We start from the raw sequence: 27,222 nt of genomic DNA, 5'->3' as shown, positions 1-27,222 counted from the left end.
AAGTTGAATAAATAGAGTCTTTCTTCTAATTCCTCTAGGTAAAGTAGTCTGGGGAGCTTTTTATAATAATAAATAATAGGAGGTAATAAACATTTCAGATAAGAGGCTGGTGTCTTAGAATACCTATTATTCTAAGCAAGGCCAGACTAACATTTTATAAAGTGGAATCAGCATTTCTTTAGGGTTCAGTTAAGCAAATGTCCAGAGCAGTCACCATAATGATTAATAAGACTTGTTGGGAATGTACAGACCTTGAGTCATACCGTGTCAAGAGTTTTTAAGCCTAACTTCCAATTTTTGCCACCATGGAGTTATGCCTTACAACTGATGGCATGATATGTCTCCACTTATTTAAACTGCCAGTCAAATTTGCCCCACAATTAAATTGGGTCAAGTAGTTTGGACCTACCTTGAATGACTGTTAAAAACCCCTTCTTTTTTCCCTAGTATTAGGTTGTAACAAACTGTAGTGTAAGGAAACCATTACCTTTTTTATGTGGAATGAAGATTGCATGTACAAAGAACACAAAATCATTCAAATTAGAGAATGTCAGAATTAAGGTTGTCTTTGCAACCTGAACTTGGCCTCCTGTGTGCATGCATCATGAAACAGTAATGATACTATTGCACAATTGCATTACTCTTAACACCAGTCTCTCCCCTGAAGCTCTTTGTCCTACTCTGCCTTCTCTGACCCACCTGCAGGTCAGTGCTTGTTGTGTCAGCACTCCAATTAAGCATCTTCCTTCACTCTTGGGTTCAGCAAGAGGATCACTGACAGCACAGGAGAGCCAGCTTCTGTGCCTACAATTCTGGACCTTGACTTGGTAAAACCTGCAGTTGCCAAGAGCTGCAATTGCAGAAAAAAGCCTTAATCGGTCCCAATTTGGAGCATAAGCAAAATCCTTGGAGAATTTAGCTGCTAAACATTTGAGAAATCTGTACAGTGCATGTGCAAATTGATTTTTTTTCAGAGGCTTATAACTTGGTCAGATTTTCATGGGGATGACAAAATAAGCTCTATCAGATTTCAGGTTCCTACTCAAAAGCAATGGGTCCTAGAAATTTTCAAAGAAAGGTCATCAGAATTAAACATGAACAACCAACTTTATTTTTAAGCATTAGGTTCATTCTTGGCAATGGCTGGATAGTTTTTGCTTTGGGGGGAGGGGGGGGTTGCCTGAATTTTCTAGAAAAAGGAATAACAGAAGCCAGAAACCTAGCATGGACAACTTCTGTCCAAACAATTACCGACTTCAAAGCAAATGACAGCAAGGCCTTAGAATGAGGAGTATTGCATAACCTTAACTGTAGGCTATGCTACTAACACAACCTGTAATAAAAGGGACACAGATTCTATGTGGTCAGTCTCCAGCTCAGGAATTTGAACCTTCCAAATCAATTCAGTGCACACTGGTTACTGCTTGCGGAACAAGCAAGCTGGGAACACATGGTATGAGCACCCCATTTCATAGACAGTGAAACCTGGCTAAGATGGAATCATATAGAACTGGGAAAAAGTTCTGGCTCCAACAGTTTTCCATCTAATGGGAGAGCAGAGGTGTAACTGGGAATTTTGGCACCAAAGGCCAGAGAGCCAGTATGCATGTGCATGTGCATCCAGACACATGCTGAGCAGGGGAAAATCTGTGTGCAGGGCAGGGTTGAGTCCATATGCAGATAGTCCATGCAGGTGTTATGGGTGGGTGTACATCAGACACAGGGGGGAGGAGGAGCCCATAGCATAAAGCATGGAGTTCCTAACCTCCTCTATATAAAGAGTTCTCACCTGTGAGAGACAGAATACGGAGAGTATCCTTCATTTAAATCTAATAGTCTAATATTTTATTTCACTTTCAGAAACCCACATGTGGGAAAACCCAAAGGAATAGGAACTTCTCATGCAAACTATGAAAGGGGATAACAGAAAGTTGTTGAATAGGGGTGGTCTCTCCAGAAGGTGATGGCATTCCAGATTCTGGGCTTTAGACTGAAACATGGCATGTCCCAGCCCAAAATGCACCCTTCACTAAAAGGCAGGTCACAAAATTCTATAAACTTAAACTGCAAGATCCGAATGTAATGATTAGACTTATGGGATTGCTGGTGAGGTTGTTTTTTGTGATGGCAACAGGAGAAACAGGCATGGTAAGATTTAGCATTGTTTTGACTTTAGCCTGAACAATTAGTCTGAATTTGTGAACTGGTGGCTTATATCTATATTCTTTATGAAAAGGTTTTTTTTGGATAAATAAACATGGAACACAGTAGAAGCAAAAAAAAAGAGGCAATTTCCTTACTCAGAAATCCCCACATATGCCAATACATTGAGTCCTGTGCTCAACAAATTTTGTTTTTCCATAGGTTGTGCTCATAACTGCTTTTCCAGGCTTTTCTTCCTCCAATGTACACAGACTGCAAGCCATTATCTCACTCCTGCATTCTAATGATGGAAAATCTTCAGTCATGTAGCTAGTTTCTGGCCACCGTGCTGTCTAGTTTTTAAGTGGTTAGCTATAATTTGCAGGTGTACAGACCTGCATGGAATTTGGAAGGAGAAGCATAAAATGGCAGGAAGAAAGAGTTTGACAGAGGCATGGAGAAATCAGCGTGTATACCTGAGGTTGGAATGCCAGCTGATTTTTCCACCCCTTTGTAAACAGTTACCTTAATCAAGAGCCAGTTTCATTGTATAAGGATATGGTCCTTTTATACTTCTATCTGGCTTGTGGTATATGAAACGGTCTGGATTGTGCATTCTGTTGAGTATTTGTGAGTATCATTGGGTCTGTTCCTGACTTTGGATCTATGACTCCTCAGGAAGCAACCAAGAAAACATTTCAACATAACAGCATTTCCATGCTCATGTATGTTTAAGATCTTTGGCTTCGTTTGAAGACTGTCTGGCTTGTGTCCAACCTAAAGAAATGTGATGAGGAAGATCTCATTTTTACTCCTGTGTGCACCTGCATTACTTTTTCTTTGTGACTTTGCACATTAGTATAGAGCAGGGACTGGTCCTCCATGTTCCCCTCCTTTCCAAGTAGCTGGAAAAAGAGGGGCCAGAACCTTGGCACAGTCATCTACAAAATACTGGCCAATATAGACTTGCAAAGGGCTAAAGTAACTTCCTTCTCAGATGAAGGAAAAGGGAGCAGCATGACCGTACAAAGCCCTTTAATGGGGATGACCCATGTACCCATGTTACATAACCTTGCACCACGAAACCTTGACACTATGCTATGCATGCATCTGGAAATGAAATGGCTAAGCAGCTCACAGCGGAAGGTTCATCATAATGCAGCATTTGGTACACACATAATACATAGAGCTATTTATAGTGTCCCAGAGCTGTGTGAGAAACTCAAGCTAAGATTACAGGTCTGTGATAGGCACTTGATAATTGCTTGTAGCTAGACTGACAGTTGCAGTAGTGTAAATGTAGGCTACCAGCAATGTTGTATCAATACTACCTCAATCCTGTTTGCTTGGCAAGAGAGCTAGTCAACACCTTAATTCAGTATTTTGAAGAAAGTGTTTCCGAATAATTGAAGGATGTAGATGACAATGTTGAAGGAGAATTATCTAGGTAGGTACCAAGGGGCTACATCTAGCAACTGGATGCAGGAAGGGGAAAAACTGTAATGGCAGTTTTCATCTACAGATATCAAAGCATTTCACTAAGGATGCCAATATTATCTCCATTTTATAAATGGGAAATTGAGGCACAGGGTGGTAGAGTTGAATTACTTGCCTAAGGTTAACCAACAGGCAAGTGGTAGAGCTGGGAATGGAGTCTATTTAGGGTATGGACTAGTGTCACTTTAGAAGTTTTGGAAGTGATACTTGGGCCATTTGCTAGTGTTCTGTTTAGATTCATTTAAAAATGTGCAGGTTGGGATCAAGCCCGAAGTCTGCTTCCTGCTGCCACTGAGGATAGCAGGAATTACTGCTGATTTTAGAGGGAGCAAGAAAAGACTTGTGCCCAGATAGGGGAGATGACAAAACAGGCTTTTTCTACCCTTAACATTTTATAATTCTGTGGAAATTATGCAATACAACTAAGCACTTCCCTGGAAAGCCATTGTAACACTAACACATGGGAACTTCATGAAAACAACTGAACCAGGAGCAAAGTTCATGAAGATTTAAAAGTTTGACTTAAAGACATGGGGACAACAGTATTTAAGAATAATTTATAGAGAAGAAAGATCAAGACAGGTGTGTTATTAACACTTCAGTACTGGGGGGAGTTACAAGAAGAGCAGCCAAGCCAATTAAAGGCTGGAAGCTTTGACTTCTCAGGAACAAGTGAATAACCCCAGATGCTTAGCTTATGGAAACAAAAACCAGGCAGTGATGGATAACTACCAGCAAGTGTTTGGCAGGTGTAAGTACAAGGAGAGAAAGGAGCAGATTGTTAGATATTAATGGGTTATAACAGGAAATTGCAGGATGGTGTTAGCCTAAGGAAATTAAGCTCCCATGAAAGAAAATGACAGTTTCATGATTAAATTCTTTAAAAATAGGCACACATAGCTGTTAGAAACTCACTTTTAAGATCCTCTCTCTGTCTGTGTCTCTTGCTTGTCACTGGTTATCCAAGTAACCCATCTACTTTGACTTTTGCAAGGAAAGTTAGACACCCTAATAGGTCTTCTCATTCTCTAATTATGACCCCATATAAAGATTTGCAATAATGATTATAGCTTTTGGCAAAACTATGCCAACTTTATTGCTGTCGCCACAGTATTTAAATCAAGACTGACATTAGGCTTAGGCCGGGGCTCAGGATTTGGGATTGTAGATGCATCAGTTCTAAGGTTTATATCTGTGGCAGGCCAGTAAGGGGAGCTCCTGCGCTGAGCCACCCACCTCTCTGTGCCCGACCACCTACCAAGCTCCAAGTGTCTCCCTAGGGCACCTATGTCTGACTGACCCCCTTCCTGGAGCACACCCACAAGCCTGGGGTAACTGTTGCCACCACCCAGGGTCTGGTCATTGCTCCGGCCCTATGCCCCTGGGGTACATAGGCCTTGCAGACCTTGAGGGCACTTGACCCACTGCAAGATCTTGGGGTGCTTCCTTTAACCTGAAGCACAGAAGGTAGTGTCCCTTGGCCAGTCAAGTCAAAGGAATAGAAGGGCGTGCCCCATCCTTCTCAAGCATGTACCTCAAAGCTTGTTATAGCAGGTAGCTTTATTGGGTAGGGAGGGAAGGTTTGGGGAGGGCTACAGGTCAGAGAAGTAGCAAAAGAAAATTCCAGAGCAAATAGAAATGGTTTGGTAGCCCTTTGACACGTTTCTAGATCACTTCATCCTACATTACTAGGTAAAATTCAGGTAAGTTACAAGTATCATCCAGAGGCTGATTGAGCTTCCTCTGGAGGCAGGCACCTCTTTATGTGTGTGCGTGCGTGAGTTCCAAGTTGTCTCTTGTCCCTCCACCAAGATGGAGGGGCCCTTAAATAATCTTTCTGACCTCATCCCTTGGACGCAACCATAAACCAGTATTCTCAGACCACAGCTGACACTGGTTGGTCAGCACTCTCAGGTGAGAGTTTAGGGTTACACAGGACAGAGGATGAGCAAGTTCCTCCCACCTCAGGAATTTACAACCCTGTTACCATGGAGACCAGGTGCATCCTGCAGCGTTTGTAACTGGGTGGGGGGGGTTGAGCTGTAGCCCTACATCAGAGAGACAGGCAGGCAGAGTGGCTTATTCCTCCACAATGTTCATGTTTGAGATCATTCTCAGTACATGAACTGTAAACTCAGGTGTTCTTGCAAGAACTCAAACACATCCAAGCTGAGAAACTAGGTCTTTTTTGGTTGTGGATCCAAACTGGAATGAAAACCAGAGAGGCTGGTTCAGATCCAAGGACTCTTTACCAAAATTCAGGTGTTTACATTTCAGCTCTACATTTGGCTTATCTGTGTCTGATCCCACTTTGCTCCACCACCACAGTGTTACAGTTATTTCTTTCTAGTGCAAGTACTGACTAAGGTGGTGAGTATTTGCAATGTTACGCTCTCATCTTGCATTGCATCTCTTAGGAACATAGGACAGGAAGGGGCCCCTTGGCCACTTAATCCAGTCTGCATTCACAGGCAATAATTTACTAAGGAATCTCCAGAAAAACACCACTTCAAACACATTTACAAGGCATACTATTTGAATCAAGAGCACCCTATAATATGTCATAGGTAAAGGTAAGAGAGAGAAGAACACTGCTAATAACCTGCCACTGCAAAGGCGCTGAAGTAGTTAGTTAACATATGATGAAAGATCCCAAAGAAGGACCATATTCCATGATACAGAGGAAAGTAAAACTCCCTAGAGTTTTGCCAATCTGATTTAGGGGAAAAAAATCCCTCCTGACCAAAAATTTGGTGAACGATATGATCCTGAGTAGAAGAGCAAGTCCTCTAGCCAGGAACACCAGGACTTGGAAGCTCAAAAGTCCTCTGGCCAGGAACACCTTGTGCTGGAAGGAGCATCACCGCACCTCAACCAAATCCACTCCTCCCCTCCTGAATCTAGTTGCATTTAGGGCCCTAAGTGGCAACCAGCAAATGCTGTAAATAATGGTATCACCAAACACTTTCCACACCATAAAAGCTGCCTTTGTTCCCCAATCTGGAGATCACTGAAACCTGACTCCACATCATACACATCGTTGTATTAAAACTTCCTGCCCATCATACCACCCCTTCTGTAAGATTTATCCAGTTCAATCTTAAAGAGAATCAGGTTTTATTTTTGCTCCCAATACTTTACTTAGATGATTGCAAAATTTCACTCCTTTGACAGCTGGGGAGCTGCCTCTCTTGCATTCAGTCATTGCTTTCTGATATAGTTTACTCATATACCTAATGAAAACTCCTGCAGAGAATTTAGCAGACGACCAAGCTGCAGTCAAAAGCAACCAGGGCTCATGGATAGGGGTGATATCTTTTATTAGGCCAACAAGATTTTTGCACAAAAAAAAATTCTTTAAAAGAAGTTTAAAATTTCTTTTAAAGACTTTTTCTTGCAAAAATCTTGTTGGTCTAATAAAAGACATCACATCTGTCCACAAGCCCTGATTGCTTTTTCCTCCAGACCAATACGGCTACAACCTGGATACAAGCTACAGTCAATTCAGTTGTTACATATCATCTCTTCTTTGCACTTGCAATGAGTGGTAGGAGAACAACAAAAACGGCAGAGCTGATTTAGAGTCCTGAGCAATCTGGCGTTATGTTCTGCCAGCAGCACTCCTCACTAATGCATTAGCATCCAAACTTTGATTTTCTGGTGCTTTACTGGAGCTTGTAATGGGTGCCAGAGGCACTCTAAATACATCTGAATCTTACTTGTTTACTTTTAATTTCATCCAGGAAGAGCACACACCAACTGCTGAAGCTTCCTTAGCCTGATGAAAGGTTTTTGAACCCGAAAGCTTGCTTAATAACTATTCTCCAACCATTTGGGTTGGTCTAATAAAAGATATCAAATTCACCCAAGGAACCTTGTCTGCCTATGTCCTTAGACCAACACGGCTACAACCCAAACCTCTGAATCTTACAGAACTTTAGGAAGGTTAGAATGGGAGTCACAGGAGACTGGACAAAGCAGGACTAATTTCTCCTGTCAGGCCCTGTTCATTTGCATCACCCTAGAACTGCTCAAATAACAAAATTAGAAGGTTTCTCAATATTTTATGTTTTCAGTTCACAAGCCTCAAAAAATGTACCCTTTGTGGTTTACAGTGAATGGTCTCTGATTTTAATAGTAATTTACATTGAAGTAGTTATTGAACACAATAAGAAATCTTTTCTATTAAGAAAAATTAAAAATGTCTACAACTATAGCTTAACTTATGAAAGTGTCGAAGACCAAACGAGCTACCAATAGCAATTTTTTTTAGGGAAAAATCCCCCAAATCAAAACCAAATATTGACCCTTTCTTCACTGCAGCTCCCTACTGGATATCTGAGCTCTACCCATTGTCCATGATGCCTGCAAAGCTTTTACAGACTCCTAGCTCTACTTCAAGCCCTGCCACTGTCCTATACTTTCCTTTTTTCTTTGTACTTCCTCTTAAGGTTCCTTCATCTTTTTTTGCCTCAAGGAAATTCAAAAGGTCAGGCAGGAGAATTTCTCTGTCACATCAAGGCAAGTTAAAAATCTCAGTCCTTATCTTTAAGGCTCTGGGAAAAAAGAGTAAGACAAAGCTGTAGGAAGGAGAGGCTGTAGCTGAGAGATCCACTTCAGGGACACAAGTGGACTTTCTACCACAAACGTAAAGCTCTTCTGTACAGAAGATAGAACTTTCTTAGGGGCCAGGCTGAAACTGTGGAACAAACTCTCCCAGGTTCGAAGAAACATCCCAAACCTCACCACCTTCTGACCCCAAAGGCAAGATGCACTTTAGCAGGGTTTTGTAAGCATATACAAGGAGCAGCACACGCATTTAAAATTCCTCCCCCAAACCAAGCCCTACCAATACAATCTCCACTGCCATTCTTCCACTGGGAAATGAATGAGAGAGGGAACGTATGAATTAAGCAATGTTAGTTGTGTGGCTTACGGAATGACCAGAAGGTGCTCAGACATAACAGCAATGAGGCAAGCCAGGCACTTGTGCAGAGTAAACTCAAGCTTGTTTGTACAGCTTCCCTCCCCAAACTGGAACCAGCCCTGGCAAAGCAAGCCCTACACACTTGTTCCTGCCCCCCCTCACCAAAGATCAAGTCTGGCAGTGGCACAACACACAGCCCAGGGTTCTTGAGCACGTGTTCAAGGGCTGCACTCAGGCTCTGTATCAACACAGTAGTAAACCTTGTTAGACTCGAGGAACCTCTTCATAATCTTTTCTGAATGTAGCACCACACCAATAAAAAAGTTTTTTTTTTAAATAAGTAGCAACATGTTTATGAAAGGGCATTCCAACCTTTTTTCTGGGGTCCCTTTACCTTAGATTAGATTTCTTTAAAAAAACCTCACAAAACACCCTTTTTCATTTTTTAAAAATTAAGTACATGGAAATAAAGCAGAAACATTATTTTTTAGGGCAATGTTACAGTTAAATCAGTACATACTGATCACTTCAGGATCAGAGCCCCATAGATGCATGGGTACAGTGGTCTGACTCATGAGTAGGCAAACTCTGGCACATGTGGCAGAGCATGGTACATGAAGAAGGCAATTTACTTTGCATGCACACCTCGAGGTGGACAGTGAGGGAGTCGTGAAAGGCCTGATCCTTGTTGTGGCAGTGCAGCATCAGCCCCTTCCCCACCATCCACCCCAAGGCACATGCGCACCCACTGCTGGCAACAAGCTAGGCTGAGGATCTGTTGACTCCAGTGCAGCTGCTTGCAGCCTCCCTGCCACCTGTGCACATGTGCCTTAGAACGAACATCAGGGAAGGGGCTGGGGCTGCACTGCCACAGCAAGGATCAGGCCCCTCGCGGCACCTGCACCATATGCCTCTGGCACACCAACATCTTACAAGTTGAGGTTGCAGGTGTTTTTGGCACTCTGCCCAAAAACACTGTGGACCCCTGGACTGACTAGAGGGTAGGGACCAGGGTTTGCTACACAATAGTAAAAAACTAAAACGTCTTTTCCTTACCCACAGAGCAGCTGTTTCCCTCTCAGTTTGTCAGCAGCAGTCTCTCACACGGACAAGTCAAGAAGGGAGACATTTGCTGTAAGACCCCAAGCAAAGGTTCTTGCCCTGAAGGCTGGCTCCTGAAGACTACCTGGGAATCTGGGGGCAGTGAGAGTATGCTTGAGCTGAGTGGGAGAAGACAAACTCCATGTCTGCTGCTGGCCTCTGGTCTCTGTGCCTTGCTCCTGCTTCTCCTGTGCTGATTCCATCTGAGCACCAGGGCACCTGCAGCTGCCAGCACCATCTGATGCAGGCCAAGCTAGTTCAGCTGGCCTCTCTCCACCATCAGCAGTTCCACAAGACCACCCTGTGTACAGCGGGGACGGGCCATGCCAGACCACTGGGAAGCCACGCACACCCCATGACACTTTTAAAAGCATGTTGCAGAACTCTAGGTTGAGAACCACTGATTTAGAGACAGCCTGAGAGTGATAGGGGAACTGTCAGGGTCACTCCAAGACACATGGTATTTCTTCCTGGTGTGTCTGCTCTTCCTAATTTTGGTCTCATAGGTACCCCAGTGGGGCGAGTGGGCGGTACAAGGCCTGGAGATCTAGCCTGCCCTAATTCTGCAGGAGAGGGCTGTGTTATTCTGAGATTATGCACTAGATGGTGCAGTTGATGCAATATTTGGCCTGTAAAGATCTTTGTTTCTCACATGTTGAAAACTTTCAGCACTGACAGGTAGCGCAGGACTTGCTGTACCAAGCCCATTCTTTGCATACAAGCAGCATGTTTCTCTTATGCTTCACAGAACTGGTCTTTCTGCACAACAAATGAATCTGTCCTGCTGAGCCTTTTCTATCCAGTGCTATAGGACTGGGAACTTTGCCACTGAGCTTTGCTCGTTTCCATCAGGCTCTTAGAAACAAGCCAGCAACATTAATGTGTTATAGGTGAGAGATACTAGTGGTTGGATGGAGAGATGTGCTAATCAGATAATATTTAGGTTTCCCACTCTGGCTTCTTCCCTTGTCCTCTTATTAAGGAAAGGGTGCAGTGGAGCTGAAGATCTGCTTATATTGGTTTTGCTGCAAGAGAGTGCTCCAACTATATTTCCTATGGTGGGGATGTCAAAGTGCAAGGAGTCACATCTTCCCTTCATTTCTGTAGACAAGAAGGATTGGCTTGCACCAGTTCTGCTGGGCACTGAATTAGGGATTGCTATTTCTGCAGTAATGCTCCCAGTCCTTACCTCCAACCTGTGAAAACTCTACCATAGCTGGGATCTGTAGAAGGGAAGGAAGTAATGTGCATTGCAACATACATCCAGTGGAGATGGCAGTATTCAGATGTCCAATTTCCTCATGCAGAATCTGGGAACGTTTCCCCTTTTGTGGTTCACTGATGGCATGTCTATTTTAGAAGCACTGGACTGGAGTCAAGGAGGATATAGAACAATAGTGCTAATGCCTTGGGCTCCCATCTGTATTTCTTATGTCTCTGGATCCTTTCAGATCTGCACGCGTGCTGGGAACTATGTTCTGGCAGGAATCACTGCACAGTGCTATTACACATAGTTCCAAAAATTATTTTTCTTAGCACATGTTCAAATTTTCAGTCTGCAAGACATTCACACCTTTAGTTTTATAATTCAGTAGTCCTTTGACAAGTGCTCAAGTGAAGAAAAGCAGCAAGTAGCAAAGACTTTACTCTTTGCTTTATTCTCTATATTTGTAAGTAAGAGTCCCTTTCCTGAAAGAGGATATTGGTGCATAGAAAGAGATTTTTGAAGAAGGGAGATCATCTCTATCCATTTGGTGACCTCTGTTCCAGGACAGGTGTCCGAGAGGGAAGAAAAATCCAGAATGGCTGATTTCTCCCACACTAGGAACTCATTTTCCAAGGTACTAGAATTCTGGTTTCTCTCATGAGAGGGATGATACTCATATATGAAAGGGAACAGCGGTATCTTATGCTGCTGACAAATGTTCAGTTAAAGGCATGGTGGGATTTGATCCACAATCCCAACAATTGTGCCTCCTACCAGAGGTGCACTGATAAAGATGCAGCCTGGTAGCTTGGAGAGCAGCCTTCTGCCAATAAGTCTTGCGGGGGCAGGAGGGGGAGAGCAGATTGATGCCCTGACAGTGAGAGAGGGAGTGGGGCAGGGGCAGGGGCAGGTACTGCCCAGCTGGGGCAGTGAATATGACTCTGGGGTGGGGCGGAGGGCGGAGCTGTGGGTGGCTCATCTGGGTGGTAGGGGGCTGGATTCCCGCTGCTGTGTGCACCCCTGGGGGAGGCATGGGGGGCATGTGCCACCCCCTCGCCATTGGAGTTGTGCACAGGGTAAGGGCAGGCTGCCTGCTGCAGGCTGGGGGCCAGGGTCTGCGTTGGCCTCTTCCCAGTGGATGGGGTGGGCCAGGGCTATGCTTGGGGCAGGCAACAGCAACACTAGGGAGGGCTTGGGGGGCTATGGCCACAGCAAAATTTCCCATAAGCCCCCTGTAGCCACCCCTCCCAGTGCCTACCTCATGCAGCTGAGCTCACCTCACCCATCCCAAGTGTGGCCCTGGCCCAACCCCCTACTGGGAAGAAGCCAGTGCCACCCCTGGCCCCAAGCTTGTAGTGGGCAGCCCACCCTCACTATACGCACAAATCTGGTGGGGGGCCCATGCCCCCATGCCTCCCCTGGGGGTGTGCACAGTGGAAGGGAGATGCCCCCACACCCTTTGGATGAGTCACCTCTGGCTCTGCCCTGTCCCATGCCCTGGAGTCGCATTCACCGCCTTGACTGGGCAGTGCCTGCCCCTGCCCCACTCCCTCCCTCACCATGGGGACCTTCAACTGCCCTGCCCCCACTCCTTCCCCTGCACAGACTTACTGGCTGGACACTGCTTTACAGACTGCTGTGCAACATTTCTGGCCACATACATGCACGTAGCATTTATAGGTGACATTATCAGCCAAAAACAGCTGATTGCCAATAATGTTAATTTTCCTGTTATTGGTGCCAATCTGATATGACTGATGTATCAGTGTACCTCTACCTCCTACCATACAACATATGCATGGCAGGTCAAGATTTTCCATCAGGAATTAGACCCCAATCACACCCTATTTGCCAATGAAGGGGAGCCTGTGTGATAGGGTGCCTCTCCAAGGTGGCTACAAAGCCCCTGGAGTCCCTGCAGCCCTCACTTTGTTGGACAATCACTACTTTTGTCACCCACCATGCCTTGATGTTGTTTATTTTTATGATGGAGGCTGACCCAGGGCTTGCTAAATTGCTCTTCCAAATGGCCAGCAGGTGCCAGTGCTCCCTGCCTTATGGGCTAATTTCAGGTCTCTTTCCCCACCTTACCCCATGCCTCACAGTATCCTCATTGATGTTCTCTTCCACTTAGCCCCTCCCCTGAGGTTCCTGGACCCTTGCCAGTTCCGCTCTCTGCCTCTCACTAGGCTCCTGGACCCCTCCTTGGGTCTTTAGGAACCTCGTCATTGTCCTCCTCCTCCTTGGCTGGATCAGGACTAGACTGGGGTTCAAACTGGCCATGGTAGGGTCCCTGCCAGCCAACAATCAGCTGATCAGTCCCTGCCAGCTCATGATTTTGTGGCTAGTTTAGTGTTTTGTCTCATCATTAATTGCATGAATTTGTGGCTGAGTTACACTTTAAGATACAATTAACTGATTATTGTGTCCTAAGCTGAATATCTGCCAGGGGCCTTAGTTTAGGGATACCACCTGAAGCCAGTTCCCCCCATGGGCAAATCAGTGATAGCAGACATCTTCTAGGAACATAGGTAGGCAGTTAAATAATAGCAGGGAAAACACCTGAACTCCCAACTTGTAGATTTTCTCAATTTCTATAAAGGGTATAATTTACCTACACTAAGGATCTGATTTAAGATTCATAATTTATTCCAAAGGATTTTTTTAACTTGGAGACATTCTCAAGCAGCTAAGATCTAAAGTTTATGGGCTCTTTAATATTATCTAAAAATGAAATGTGACCAGCAGGTTTTCACTGATTAAAAAAGCCATGTATTTTAAATGAAAACCATTTTTAAATAGTATAAAAAATAAGCTCCTCTGATGGTCTAACATCATACAAATAAAACATGATTATATGTGAGAATCAGAATGGAAAGCAAAACTATCCATTTTAATTTTACTGCCTATAAGGAGTACAGCACAAGGAGAGATAGTGTATGTTCAGTTGACTTAATGCAATGCAAGTCAGGAGACCTGAGTTATGTTCCCAGACCTGCTAATTACTTTCTCTGTAACCTTGGGCATTTTATTTCACTTCTCCATACTGTTTTTGCCCCTTGGCAGACATTAAAATGATGGCATGATTGCCACATCCCAAAAGTTGTGCACCCTGCTATGCCAGATGTGCATGGCAGGATAAACAATGTTTGGGATGGGGTATATGTGGCAGGGCACTTGGAGTGCCTCCTACTTTAAGAGTCAGGCAGCCTGTGAAGCAGGTGTGGGGCAGGGCTAACTGGGAGACAGCTGACCCAGGGAGCTGGCAAGTAAGGCTAAGCCTGATAGTGGGATTCATCTGACTTGGAATGAGGTCTGGACTTAGAGTACGTGTAAGCCCAGGCCTTGAGAGGAGCTGGCAGTAAGTTCTGGAGATTGCCTCAGCAGGATGGTTACAGCTCCAGAAGGTCAGTAGGGAGGGCAAAATCTGAAGCAGTTCGGAGGTTTGGGTAGGATCTAAGGAGCTGGTGAAAGTTCCTGGGGACCCAGTGAGGGATCTGGGTGAGCCCAGAGATTGGGGCTGAATGTAGGACACCTGTGAGGGGTCTGCGGAGCCCAGAGAGAGGGGCTGAATGAAGGGGACCTATTGAGGGGTCCAGGGGAGCCTAGAGAGAGGGGACAAATGAAGAGGGCCCAGGGAGGGGTCTGGGTGAGCCCAGAAAGAGGGATTGAATGTAGGGGGTCTAATGAGGGGTCTGGAGCCCAGAGGAGAGCTAAAGGTGAGCCCAGAGAGACTAGGGCCTGAGCTGGGGCCAGGGGGCCTGGAGGTTGGTAGATCAAGAACAGCAATGAATGGGTTTGGAAGCCCATAGTTCAGGAAGGATGTGTAACATCAGGATCTCCAGGGTAGGATAGCCTGGAGGATGGTCCTGGGTAGGACCTGAAACTGTACCTTACTGAGGCTGGCTAGCATGGTGGGGTGCCTGTAGTGGGGCAGCCTCCATGAAATACCATGCATGGTCCACCCTAGTGAAAAACAAATATGGGGCACCTTAAAGCCTCAGCTCCCACTGCCTTGTGGGTTACCCTGTGGAGGAGAAAGGCTAAGGGACCACACCCTAACAGCAAAGGAAGGAGGAAGAGTGGGACTATGTGGGCCTGGAGAGGGGCCAGGAAAGAGGGGGACTGTGCAGCCCCAGAGAGAGTGAGAGGACCAGTGGATCCACAAGCAGAGTGCCTGAGGAAAGCTGGGATCAGGGCCAGTGCCTAAGGCTGCACCTGGGAGTAAGTATGAGGAGAATGCCTGAGGTGTGGGCAGAAAGGGGCTACATGTTGGAGTAGCCATGATAGGCAAAGTGCCTGGGGTGTGGATAGAGCCACCCCTGGGAGTAGCCAGGATGGGCAAAGGGCCCAGATGGGGCAGAGAGAGGGGCATCAATCCAAGGTCACACCTGGGAGTAGCCATGAGGGGCAAAGTGCCCAGGTCTGGGCAGCAAGAGCCAAATCAAGAGCATGGGCAACTGTGCCTCTCAAGTCTGGGTTGGCAGCAGCGGGGCATGACCGAGGGGGAGAGGGGGATGTTCTCCCAGCAGCCAGCTGGCGACTGGGTGGGGGTCCCCCAGTGGCCAGCCCCATTGGAGCCAATTTCAGGGGGGGCACTAGTACTCTCTCAGCCCCCCTACCAGCCAGACTTGCTGTTGGGAGGGGGCCACCAGTGCTCTCAGGGGGGGCACATGCCCCCGCATGCCCTCCCTACATATCACCTATGCTCAAGAGTGATCTGTAACACCAGTAGGGCTGAAAGGGAGAGGGGGATCAGTAGGGTCCAGTAGCCCAGTGAGAGGCTGGGGAGTAGTGTGAGGCCTAGCAAGGGGCCAGAGGTCTAGAGTGGCTGGGGAAAAATGGACAACCAGAAGAGTCCAGAAAGAGACCAAAGGGGCCTGGCAGCCCAGAGAGGGGCCAAGTGAAAGACCGAAGGGACTGGCAGCCCAGGGAGGGGTTGCACAAGAGTCTGAGGAGTCTGAGGACCCAAAGTGGGGCTGGCCAAGGCCAAAGAGTCTGAGGGCCCAGAGAAGGGCTAAGTGAGTGATGAGACAGAACATCAATGCAGATGATATCTGTGAGGCTTGGGTCATGGAGTAGGGGTGGAATGGAGCCATGCAATTGGCCCATAATGCCTTGACCACAAACCTGGTGGTCATTATGATAAGACCAGGGCACCCTTCAGCATTCTGTATAATGAAAAACATAAATATGTGGTGGGTGAGAGCAGGACATACTTCCTATACAGCAGGGTACAGGATACAGGAAATTTAGGATGCAACAACCCCATGTACCGCTACAGGCTTGGGATCAACTGGCTAATCAGCTGCTCTCCAGAAAAGGAATTGGGGGTTACAGTGGACAATAAGCTGGATGTGAGTCAACAGTGTGCCCTTGTTGCCAAGAAGGCCAACAACATACTGGGATGCATTAGTAGGAATGCTGCCAGAGATCAAGGGAAGTAATTATTTCCCTCTATTCTGCACCAGTGAGGCCTCATCTGGAGTACTGTGTTCAGTTTTGGGCTCCCCACTACAGAAGGGACATGTACAAATTGGAGAGAGTCCAGCAGAGGGCAACAAAAATGGTTAGGGGGCTGGGTAGGGTTACCATATTTCCAGGTCCAAAAAAAAGGACATCTGTCACAGGGAGGGGGGAATGCAGTAACATGCCAGTGCCCTGCCCCTGCTGATTCTGTTGCCCCTCACTGACAAGCCACACGCCCCAGCCCTTTTGCTGCCCCTCACTCCGGACCCACTGACCCCAGCACTGCCAGTGCCCCTCACTCCCAAACAGCAGTACTGTGCCCCCCACCCTTTGCTGGTGCCCCTCATTCCCAACCCGCAGCCCCCTGGTGCTGCCAGTGCCCTGCACACCCAACCTGCAGTCACCCATCCCATCCCATTCCCCATGCCCCTCACTCCTGATCCACAGCCCCCTGCCTCCCACCCAGCCCTGGCGGTGCCCCTCATCCCCAAGCTGCAGCCCCCCAGCAGCTCAGGTAGTGCCTTTCACCCCTGATCTGTGGCCCCTGCCCCCCCAAACCCTGCTGTTGCCCCTCACTCCCAACCATAGCCCCTATCCCCAGCCCTCACTCCTGACTCACAGCCCCCTGTCCCTGCCCCCATTTGAGCAGGGGGCTGGACTAGATGACCTTCTGAGGTCCCTTCCAACCCTGCTTTTGTATGATTCTATGCCACTTTTTGATCTCCAGGGGCTTTACAGCCATCCCTGGAAGTTGCACCCTGTGACAGTATAAAATTCTTCCTATCCCAATTGTGCTGCTGCAGGGCTGCCCCCAGGCTAAACCTGTGGATAGGGCCAGGGATGGCTTTGTCCCAGACCCAGGGCCTGGACTGTGCCTGATCTCAAAGCTCAACTGAGCATTGAGATCAGGCATAGGCAGCCCTAGGTCTTGGTTCAGGACCCTGAGATACCCCACAGCCTGATCTCCAGGAATCAGGCTGGGGGTAGCCCCAGGACCTAGACTGTCTGGGGCCAGGAATGACAATTAAGTGATTGCACCAGCCCTGGGGTTTGGTTCAGGATTGGGGGCTGTCTAGGACTGGTGCCAACAATCATTGTTGGCAGTAGTCCCAGGTCCAGTTTGAGACTTGGGACTGCCCTCAGCCAATGCTGACAATCAACTGATTGTTGACATTGGTAGGGAAGCCCCAATCTGGAACAAAATACATGCAATACATTCAATTTACAGTGTCATGCAAACCAGCCACAAAGATGTTCTACATTATATGTAGAGCAATTACGTGGCTGGTTTGCCACTCTATGTTGCCATAAATTGGCTGAACCTGTGGCATGTTGTGATTTATGGTTTGATAAACATGTTAATCATGTCATAAATGTAATATCTTCCAGGGGCCTTCCCCCCTCCTCCCTTTCCCCCTTTCCATCTTTGGCCTGGCTTGTCTGTTAAGAACCTGATACTACAAAATGTACTGCTTCGTGCATAATATTAAAAGTATTTGCAAACTAGAAGTTTAGACCTATGGTATCCATGAGAACATAGTAGTGATTTAACTAAATTGATTTAGAAAATACTCTTGTTAAATCAGTGCAGCTCTTTTGTGCATTGAATGGTTTATATCATTGCTGTTTAAGTCATGAGTGGCTTTGTAACAAATTAATTCTGTTGGCACAGAGTGTGAAGGATTATACTGGGTGTTCAGTTCTTCTCTCTCAATATTTATTAAGCTAAGACATCTTTGTGGCTTGGTGCTGTTCTCCTTAATTTTTCTCTGCTTAATGGACCTGATCCAGCTCCCACTGGAGTAAATGAGGCCCTCCCATTGATCACTGTGGGAGTTGGATACAGCTCTATTTCAGTCAACAAATTGGAGTGGGCTGGAATGACAGTCTCAGCCTCACCACAGGCAGAATTCCCAGCTTCAAGCCTGATATGCTGGCAAAAGCATCTCTGCTTCTTCCCCATGAATTACTGACAAATACCTGCAAGCTGACTGTGATGCAAGAACACACTTTCCCTGCCTCCACTGTTATTATTGTCTGAGATCCTTACCTAGGGACATTTGCAGAAGAGTAGTCATCTGCCCTGGCTTTCATAGCACTAATAAAACATACAAACTTACTTCGTATAGCAAGATGGGACAAAAATGACCCTTCTATTCAACCAGCCCCATGGACTCTAAGTTCAGATTGAATAGAATTTGAAATCAAACCATCTCTAGTTTGGATCCACGGCAGATGTGGCAAACCAAAACCACCATTGCTTTTATGCAGTACTTCTCATTCTAAAGGACAAAGAACCCAAAACACTTAATAGGATTAATTTGTGCACCTGATGAAATACAAACTACTCCAAATTTCCACTTGGATTTGGCATTGTAGTCTAGTCAGGGGTGCAACTTGGCAGCTGTTTATCAGCTCACAACAACATTGCTCAACAAAACAGCGCAGGAAATAAAGAAGAAAACTCTGTGTCCAACTGACACAACAGCAGCAATCACCCAAACTGTAGCATGGCCAGGACAGTAGGGCCAGTAATCCTACAGATGCGAAAGAAAAGGTAGTATGCACAGTGGGGGAAGTTTTTGGCTGATGAAGAAAAGTCCCAATAGTTCAGAATAATCCAAGCATTTCCATTTGTTGGGCTGAAGCAGCCAAGGAATGTGTCTTGAGAGAGACCCCGAGCCTGTAACCTGCAACAGGAGGCCTGAGATTATGCTGAACTAATTCAGCTTTATTTTCATCAGTTGAAGATTTTCCCTATTGTACCCAAAGCTTCAGGTTCCTGGCTATAAACAGTCTGTGCTGTAGGAACAACTGGCTCTCTGGAGTATGTGATTTAACACCCTGGAAAAGACCAACTGACTTATGCAGAAGATTAAGATTTCTGAGTTAGAACAGATTGGCTTTATTCTTCCTGGCCTGGACATTAATAAAGATGCAAGCTCCAATGTGCCAAGCAAACTCCACAAATGCCTGGGTGTTGCTCCCCACTAGGTCTGTGTCTGGCTACTTTGTAATGTTCCACCCCACTATGATTCAGTTCCAGTTCTTTAATACCTTTGCTTAACACACAGGCTAAGTACAGACAGTCAAAAGGCCTGAGGATGATTCAATTCAATCTTCACAGGTTAGTCTAAATGGTGTAGATAGAACCAATAAGCAAATGAACAGACATTTATTTTTGATTCCAGAAATGCAACCACATGCCTGCAGTGGCCCAGGCCAGAAGCTTGGGGGGGCTCTAGAGCACACCTCTTTGCTTGTCTGGAGCAGACAGCTGGGGCCAAGGCTAGCCTCCCTGTGGGGCAGGGGGGTTTGCGGGGGAGGTGCAAATCATTCTGGGATGCTGGGGGACTGTGAATTAATTTGAATCTGGAGGGAATCTGGGACAGAGATTCAATAAACTATTTAATCTAAATCAGTTAAAGTTTAATACTACATCCATCCAGGTTTATCTTAAACCAGTTTCGGCCATTATGAAAGCAGTTATGTGCACTGAACTTCTGTTCTTACAGATCTGAACCCATTTCCAATCACTGACATCTGTTTATGTTTAATATCTGTCCCCACTGTGATAGAGATAAGAGACTTTGGGAAGGGTAGTATAGACATTGAATAAATAAACAGAAATAAATATTCACCCCTCCTCCTTCTGTTTTCTACCCCTGGTTTCATTGCGATTCCTTGCTTTGTTACAGGCTTATGATGGAACTTACATCTCTGCCTAAGCTCCTCTGGACAAGTGATAACAAGGCCCTGCATCACCATTTTCCAGATGTATTGGCAACTGTTCATACCACCCAAGACATCCCAGAAGAGGCCATTTTTGGACCATGTATCCTCCAGAATACTTTGTTGGACACTATAGCTTTTATTGCTCTCAAATGCTCTGATCGAAGAAATATCCATTATGTATTTAAGGTAGGAGAATGTGAAATTGATGCTAGTAATGAGTCAAGGAAACCACATCCTCCTTTGATAGGTGGCATGGTCAAGCTGTAGACTTATCTATAGCCTAAGATAGCTCAAAGCTACCCTGAAAAGGGAAACTGGTCCAATTCAATGCTAGCTTGGAGGCTAGTAAAGGCACTTTCTTCACAGGGAAGATGACACACCATATCTTGGCTTATTCCCATTTTTGCCCAGAGCATCCATGATCTGCTTCAAGCCCAGCGGGGGTGGAGAGAGGATCAAAGAGTTTGCTATGACTCCTCACCTCTGCATTTTTTCACTCTGAGATGAAAAACCAAAGGCTTGTAACTGGACAAGCTAGCTTTTAAGACCAAAGAAGGCAGCATCTGGGATTGTACTCTCTCTTAGGCTATACGGTCAGAGGTATGATTGTTCACCTGGTGGCAAACCTGAGTTAACTTTAATCTCATCAGCTTTGGTACCAGTGGCAGGGAGGCAGTGATGGCTCTGATTGCAGTGTGGGTTCTCTGTTTGGTATGCTACTGAGCTCCATGCTGCCATAGTTTCCCTGCTGCTAGTACTGACTGGAGCTGGCTAGATTAAATTTAGTTTGCATATGCCTTCCAGTGCTGCATTTGCATCTTCCACATATAGTGCAGATGTAGTCTTAAAGACAGATTCTTGGGGCCAAAGCAGATACTGCTGAGAGAGGGCATGTACACACAGTGTGATGCAATACTGTATAGAGATACCTCTCCTGAAGTCTGTGTGGCACAAGGTAATGCTATTTAGATCAATTATAAGGGACTGAGTTTGGAGGCTGCTTGCTTTGTCCAGATGAAGCCTAGGAGGCACAAAGGGAGAGCAGGCCTCCCCATTCCTTGAGCCCAGATGAAGCTGGGTCTGCGCTGTCATAGCTCAGTGCTGGTCTCAGAGATTGTGCCAAAAATAAGCCCTGCCCATCTACTGCTGCTCCATACACTCAAACATAGAAATGCAGCCCTTGGGACATACAGAACAGAGAGCAGGGGGAGAAAGCTTATATTTTGGCCACACCCTTGAAAGCAGTGCTGAACTAGTGTAGATCTATCCAAGGGCCCAGGAGCTGCTGAAGTTTGTAGGCTCCAAAGGGAGAGGGCAAGGAGAGTGTAGGGGCAGCTAATGGGAGGTCTTGGTTGTTTACATTTTCTTCAGGCAGCAAAAGGAGTGTGGGAACCCAGGAAGAAGAAACCTTATGGCCTGGTTGTGTGTGTGTTGGTCTTTAATGCAAGGTGGCTTGTTCAGTCTTTGCTACCAGAGAGACCTGTGAGTTTTCTAGGAAAAAAGGTTCTTTGGAGCAGGCCTGTACTGCTGGGGTTTGATGGGTGAGGCCTGTTCTGTGACTTGGATATGGGTTGTACAGCCAGAGCTATGTGCCATGGGACGTAAACAGAGACCCCATCATGGCTCTTGCTGGTTGCCTGAAGCAAGTACCTACCATATAGCCAAAGCATTATCTCTGCAGCCCAACATGGGAATTGCAAACACCTCATTTCATGTATCATGTGCTGATTGTTGAACCAAGTACCCCCAATCCTGTCATACTATCCCTTGCATAAACTTAATAAGCTTGATCTTAAAGTGATTAAGATGTCTTCTGCTTGCTATGTCACTCAGAAGAGCACTTCAAACTTGACTCCTCTGGAACTGGAAGCTTTGTATCAGCCTAAATGCATCCACAGCCAGTTTGCAGATACTTGCTGGCACTGATTCTAAGAGTTTTTCAGGCTGAAGAACACAGAAAATTAGGGTTGGAAGGGACCACAGGAGGTCATATAGTCCGTAGTCCAACCCCCTGCTCAAAGCAGGACCATCCCCAACTAGATCATCTCAGCCAAGGCTTTGTCTAGCCAGGTTTTGAAAACTTCCAAGGATGGAATTTCTACAACCTCTCTAGGTAATCTGTTCCAGTGCTTTACTACCTTCCTAGTGAGAGAGTTCTTCTTACTATCTAACCCAGGGGTGGACAATTATTTTGGGTGGAGGGCCACTTATTGAGTTTTAGCAAGCGGTCTGGGCTGCATTGGTAGCCCCGCCCCTTCGTAGGTGCCCCACCCCCTGGTCACCATCTTGTGACCGGAAGTCCTGACCCCTAACCCCCAAACTTTGCCACAGAAGTCCCTCCCTTTGCCCCTGGAAATACTCCTTTCAGCAAGGGGTTTTGCCATCTCAGAACCAGAAAAGTACCAAATTATATTCTAAAAATTGAACATCTACAACATTCATTAATTTGATTTCAAAAAAATATTTTTGTCCTGATTTACATACATTTGTGTAGTGTACACAGAGGTGATTGCACAATAGCTTAAAATTAAGTCTTACTCTTGAATATTATGGGGAGTGAGGGGCATGTGGTGTGTGGGGGAGGGTGGGGGTGTGAGTGTGCGTTGAGGGAGCATATGGAGGTGTGTATGGGGGTACCTTGTAGCTGGCTCCTGCCAGCTCTCCCTGGGTCCTACTGCCCCTGGCTCCTGTCATCTTTGACAGGCAACCAGGAGCAGATAAATATATAATTTTTAATATTTTTAGGGGCTCACAGGCCAGATAGAATGGCCTGGTGGGCCAGATCTGGTCCACAGGCCGTATTTTGCCCACCCCTTCCCTAGTCTGTAGTGGTATAGGAGATTGTTCCATCCTAAATGTAGGACTTTGTATTTGTCCTTGTTGAAATTCATGACATTTCTTTCAGTCCAATTTGTCAAGGTCTCTCTGAATCCTAGCCCTAACCTACTACTCTCCCCAGCTTGGTGTCATCTGCAAACTTTCTGAGGGTGCACTCCATCCCATCTTCCAGATCATTGATGAAGATACTGAACATTGATGAAGATATTGGCCCACACCTGTAGGGGACAGATCTGAAAAGTAAAGGTGGTAACCAAATTCAGGTTAGCAACCAAAATCAAGGACAATAAGAAATCAAGGACAATAAGAAACCAAGGAGGAAAACCAGTGGAAACATGGGACTACTATTCACCAACACCAAGGAGAAAACTGAACTCCTGAATGAGTACTTCACATCTGTATTACACCAGTCTAAGAGTGATAGCCTGCCAAATGCAAATATGATACAGAATAGTTATAGTAGGGATGGTCACCTACCAACAGTTCATGCTGGTGAAGGAACAGCTAGGGAGGCTGGGTATCTCTAAGTCAGCAGGACTGGATGAACTCCATCTGAGAGTGCTGAACAAAGTAGCCAAAGTCATCGCAGAACTGCTGGTGAACCTCTTTGAGAATTCATGGTGCTCAGAAGAGGTCCCAAAAGACTGGAAGTGGGCCAAAGTTGTGCCCATCTTCAAGAAGGGGAGGAGAGAGGACCCAGGGAACTATAGGCTGATCAGCTTAACTTCAATCCCCAGGAAAAATCCTCAAAAAATTTCTTAAGGAGTCCATATGTGATAAGATAGCAGAAGGCAAAAAATTGTGCTGGCTGTTGCTCAGAATTTTCGCGGGTGGGTCATGTCTGACTAACCTCATCTGCTTCTACGACCAGGTTACTCACTACCTGGATAAGGGAAATGAGGTCGACGTCACTTATTTGGATTTTAGGAATGCCTTTAACTTGGTGTCCCATAAGGCTTTCAAGGTAAAACTAGAGGACTATGGGCTCAACAATTCAATAGTTAGATGAGTGGGAAACTGGCTGTGGAGTTGAACCCTGAGAGTACTAATAGACGGGTCTGTGTCAACCTGGCGGAAGGTAGCCAATGGGGTCCCCCAGGATTTGGTACTTGGACCAGTGCTTTTCAACATCTTCATCAATGATCTGGATCTGGGGGTGAAGAGGACACTGGCAAAGTTCGCTGATGACACTAAGCTGTGGGGAAGTGTGGCCACACATCAGGGTAGGATGACCATCCAGGTGGACTTAGATTAGTTTGATGGGTGGACCAGAATCAGATGCAGTTCAACACTGACAAGTGTAAAGTGCTCCATCTGGGCAGGGAAAAACAGATATGGGACTGTTCAGCCTAGAAAAGAGAAGACTTTGGGAGGATTGATGGCAGCTTACAAATATATCAGGGGAGAGCATCAGGGTTTAGGCAAACAACTGTTCACCAGCGCACCCCAGGAGAAAACCAGGAGCAATAGTCATAAACTGCTAGGAGAAAGTTTCAGACTGGATATAAGGAAAAACTCTATTCCAGACTCTGGAATAGATTCCCAGCGAGGGTGGTGCAGGCACCTACCCTGGAGATCTTCAAAAGGAGACTGGATACACACCTTGCTGGGGTTATTTAACCCCAATAGTCTTTCCTGCCCAGAGCAGTGGGGATGGACTTGATGATCTCACGAGGTCCCTTCCAGCCCCAAACTTCTGTGAACAAAACCAGCCCCATGACAGACCCCCCTCTTGATGGTCCCTGCCAATGAGACATTGAGCTATTGATGAGTACCCTTTGAGCCCAATAATCAAGCCAGTTTTCTACCCACCTAACAGTCCATTCATCCAACCTGTACTCCCTTAGCTTGTTTGCAAAAATGCTGTGGGAGACTGTATTAAAAGCCTGGCTAAAGATGAGACATATTATATCCACTGCTCACCCTGCATCCACAGGGTCAGTCATCTCATCATAGAAGGCAATCAGGTTAGTCAGGCATGACTTGCTCTTGGTGAATCCATCTTGCTTGTTTCTAAGCACTTTCATTTCTTCCAAGTGGTTAGAAATGGACTCCTTGTGGGCTGCTCCATGATTTTTCCAGGGACTGAGGTGAGGCTGACTGGTCTATAGTTCCCTGGATCCTCCTCCTTTCTTAAAGATGGGCACTCTATTATATTTACCCTTTTCCACTCATAAAGGCTGTCTCCCAGTTGCCATGTGCTTTCAGAGATAATGGGCAGTGGCTTTGGAACTGTATTGGCCAACTCTCTCAGCATCCTCGGGTATATCACGTATAGCCTCATGGACTTGTACATGTCAAGCTTTTCTGAATAGTCCCTAACCTGTTCTTTCACCACTGTTGGCTGCTCCCACCTCCCCAAACTGTGCTGCTAACTGCAGTAGTCTGGGAGCTGACCTTTTCCATATCATCTGTCACTAGGTTGCCTCTGCCATTCAGTGAAGGACCCATACTGTCCCCGATCTTCCTCTTGTTGCTGACATATTTGTAGAAACCCTGCTTCACGTCCCTTTCTAGCTGCAACTCCAGTTGTGCTTTGGCCTTCCTGATTTCATCCCTGCATGCCTATGCAATACTCTTATACTCCTCCCTAGTTTTTTGTCTTCTTGCTCCCTAATGTTCTCCCTACAATTGTACTTGTAAAGAGCAATTATGTGCCCTTTTAATTTGCATTTTGTGAGGCTAAACAAGCTAAGCCACTTCCTTTTTTCCCCATAGTATCATGACTAGGTTTGGGTGAGCAGGGCACCAACCCCAAGCACCAATTTAGTTTTGTAGTTTCATAGCTGGTAGGGTCAGAAGGGACCTAATCAGATCATCAATTCTGACCCCCTGCCATGGGGGGGGGTCAAACGACCCCAATGCTGGGGTCAAACGACCCTGGCTAAGTGACTGACCAGTCTCCTTTTGAAGATGAGGAGGAGACGCCACAATGGCAGCTTCTTCAGGGAGCTTTTGATAGAGGAGCAACAGGTTGCTCAGAATTTTCGCGGGTGGGTCATGTCTGACTAACCTCATCTGCTTCTACGACCAGGTTACTCACTACCTGGATAAGGGAAATGAGGTCGACGTCACTTATTTGGATTTTAGGAATGCCTTTAACTTGGTGTCCCATAAGGCTTTCAAGGTAAAACTAGAGGACTATGGGCTCAACAATTCAATAGTTAGATGAGTGGGAAACTGGCTGTGGAGTTGAACCCTGAGAGTACTAATAGACGGGTCTGTGTCAACCTGGCGGAAGGTAGCCAATGGGGTCCCCCAGGATTTGGTACTTGGACCAGTGCTTTTCAACATCTTCATCAATGATCTGGATCTGGGGGTGAAGAGGACACTGGCAAAGTTCGCTGATGACACTAAGCTGTGGGGAAGTGTGGCCACACATCAGGGTAGGATGACCATCCAGGTGGACTTAGATTAGTTTGATGGGTGGACCAGAATCAGATGCAGTTCAACACTGACAAGTGTAAAGTGCTCCATCTGGGCAGGGAAAAACAGATATGGGACTGTTCAGCCTAGAAAAGAGAAGACTTTGGGAGGATTGATGGCAGCTTACAAATATATCAGGGGAGAGCATCAGGGTTTAGGCAAACAACTGTTCACCAGCGCACCCCAGGAGAAAACCAGGAGCAATAGTCATAAACTGCTAGGAGAAAGTTTCAGACTGGATATAAGGAAAAACTCTATTCCAGACTCTGGAATAGATTCCCAGCGAGGGTGGTGCAGGCACCTACCCTGGAGATCTTCAAAAGGAGACTGGATACACACCTTGCTGGGGTTATTTAACCCCAATAGTCTTTCCTGCCCAGAGCAGTGGGGATGGACTTGATGATCTCACGAGGTCCCTTCCAGCCCCAAACTTCTGTGAACAAAACCAGCCCCATGACAGACCTTTGGGGCACTCCACTTGATAGTGGCTGCCAATGAGACATTGAGCTATTGATGAGTACCCTTTGAGCCCAATAATCAAGCCAGTTTTCTACCCACCTAACAGTCCATTCATCCAACCTGTACTCCCTTAGCTTGTTTGCAAAAATGCTGTGGGAGACTGTATTAAAAGCCTGGCTAAAGATGAGACATATTATATCCACTGCTCACCCTGCATCCACAGGGTCAGTCATCTCATCATAGAAGGCAATCAGGTTAGTCAGGCATGACTTGCTCTTGGTGAATCCATCTTGCTTGTTTCTAAGCACTTTCATTTCTTCCAAGTGGTTAGAAATGGACTCCTTGTGGGCTGCTCCATGATTTTTCCAGGGACTGAGGTGAGGCTGACTGGTCTATAGTTCCCTGGATCCTCCTCTTTCCC

General features: G+C 46.1%; 1 protein-coding gene across 1 annotated transcript in view; it reads left to right on the top strand.

The window, feature by feature from the left end:
* The first annotated feature begins 11,443 nt into the window (after positions 1–11,443).
* ZNF488 (zinc finger protein 488) overlaps positions 11,444–27,222 on the top strand; it is a 28,172-nt gene continuing 12,393 nt past the window's right edge. Inside the window, exons 1-2 of the mRNA XM_006014827.3 lie at positions 11,444–11,508; positions 20,042–20,264. Coding sequence (XP_006014889.2) covers positions 20,046–20,264 — 219 coding nt within the window. The 5' untranslated portion in view covers positions 11,444–11,508; positions 20,042–20,045. The remainder of the gene's footprint in view (positions 11,509–20,041; positions 20,265–27,222) is intronic.

The sequence above is a fragment of the Alligator sinensis genome, unplaced genomic scaffold (assembly GCF_000455745.1).
Source record: "Alligator sinensis unplaced genomic scaffold, ASM45574v1 scaffold264_1, whole genome shotgun sequence".
NCBI lineage: Eukaryota > Metazoa > Chordata > Crocodylia > Alligatoridae > Alligator > Alligator sinensis.
Note: the sequence above shows the minus strand (reverse complement) of the source record. Positions and strands in the feature narration are given on the sequence as shown.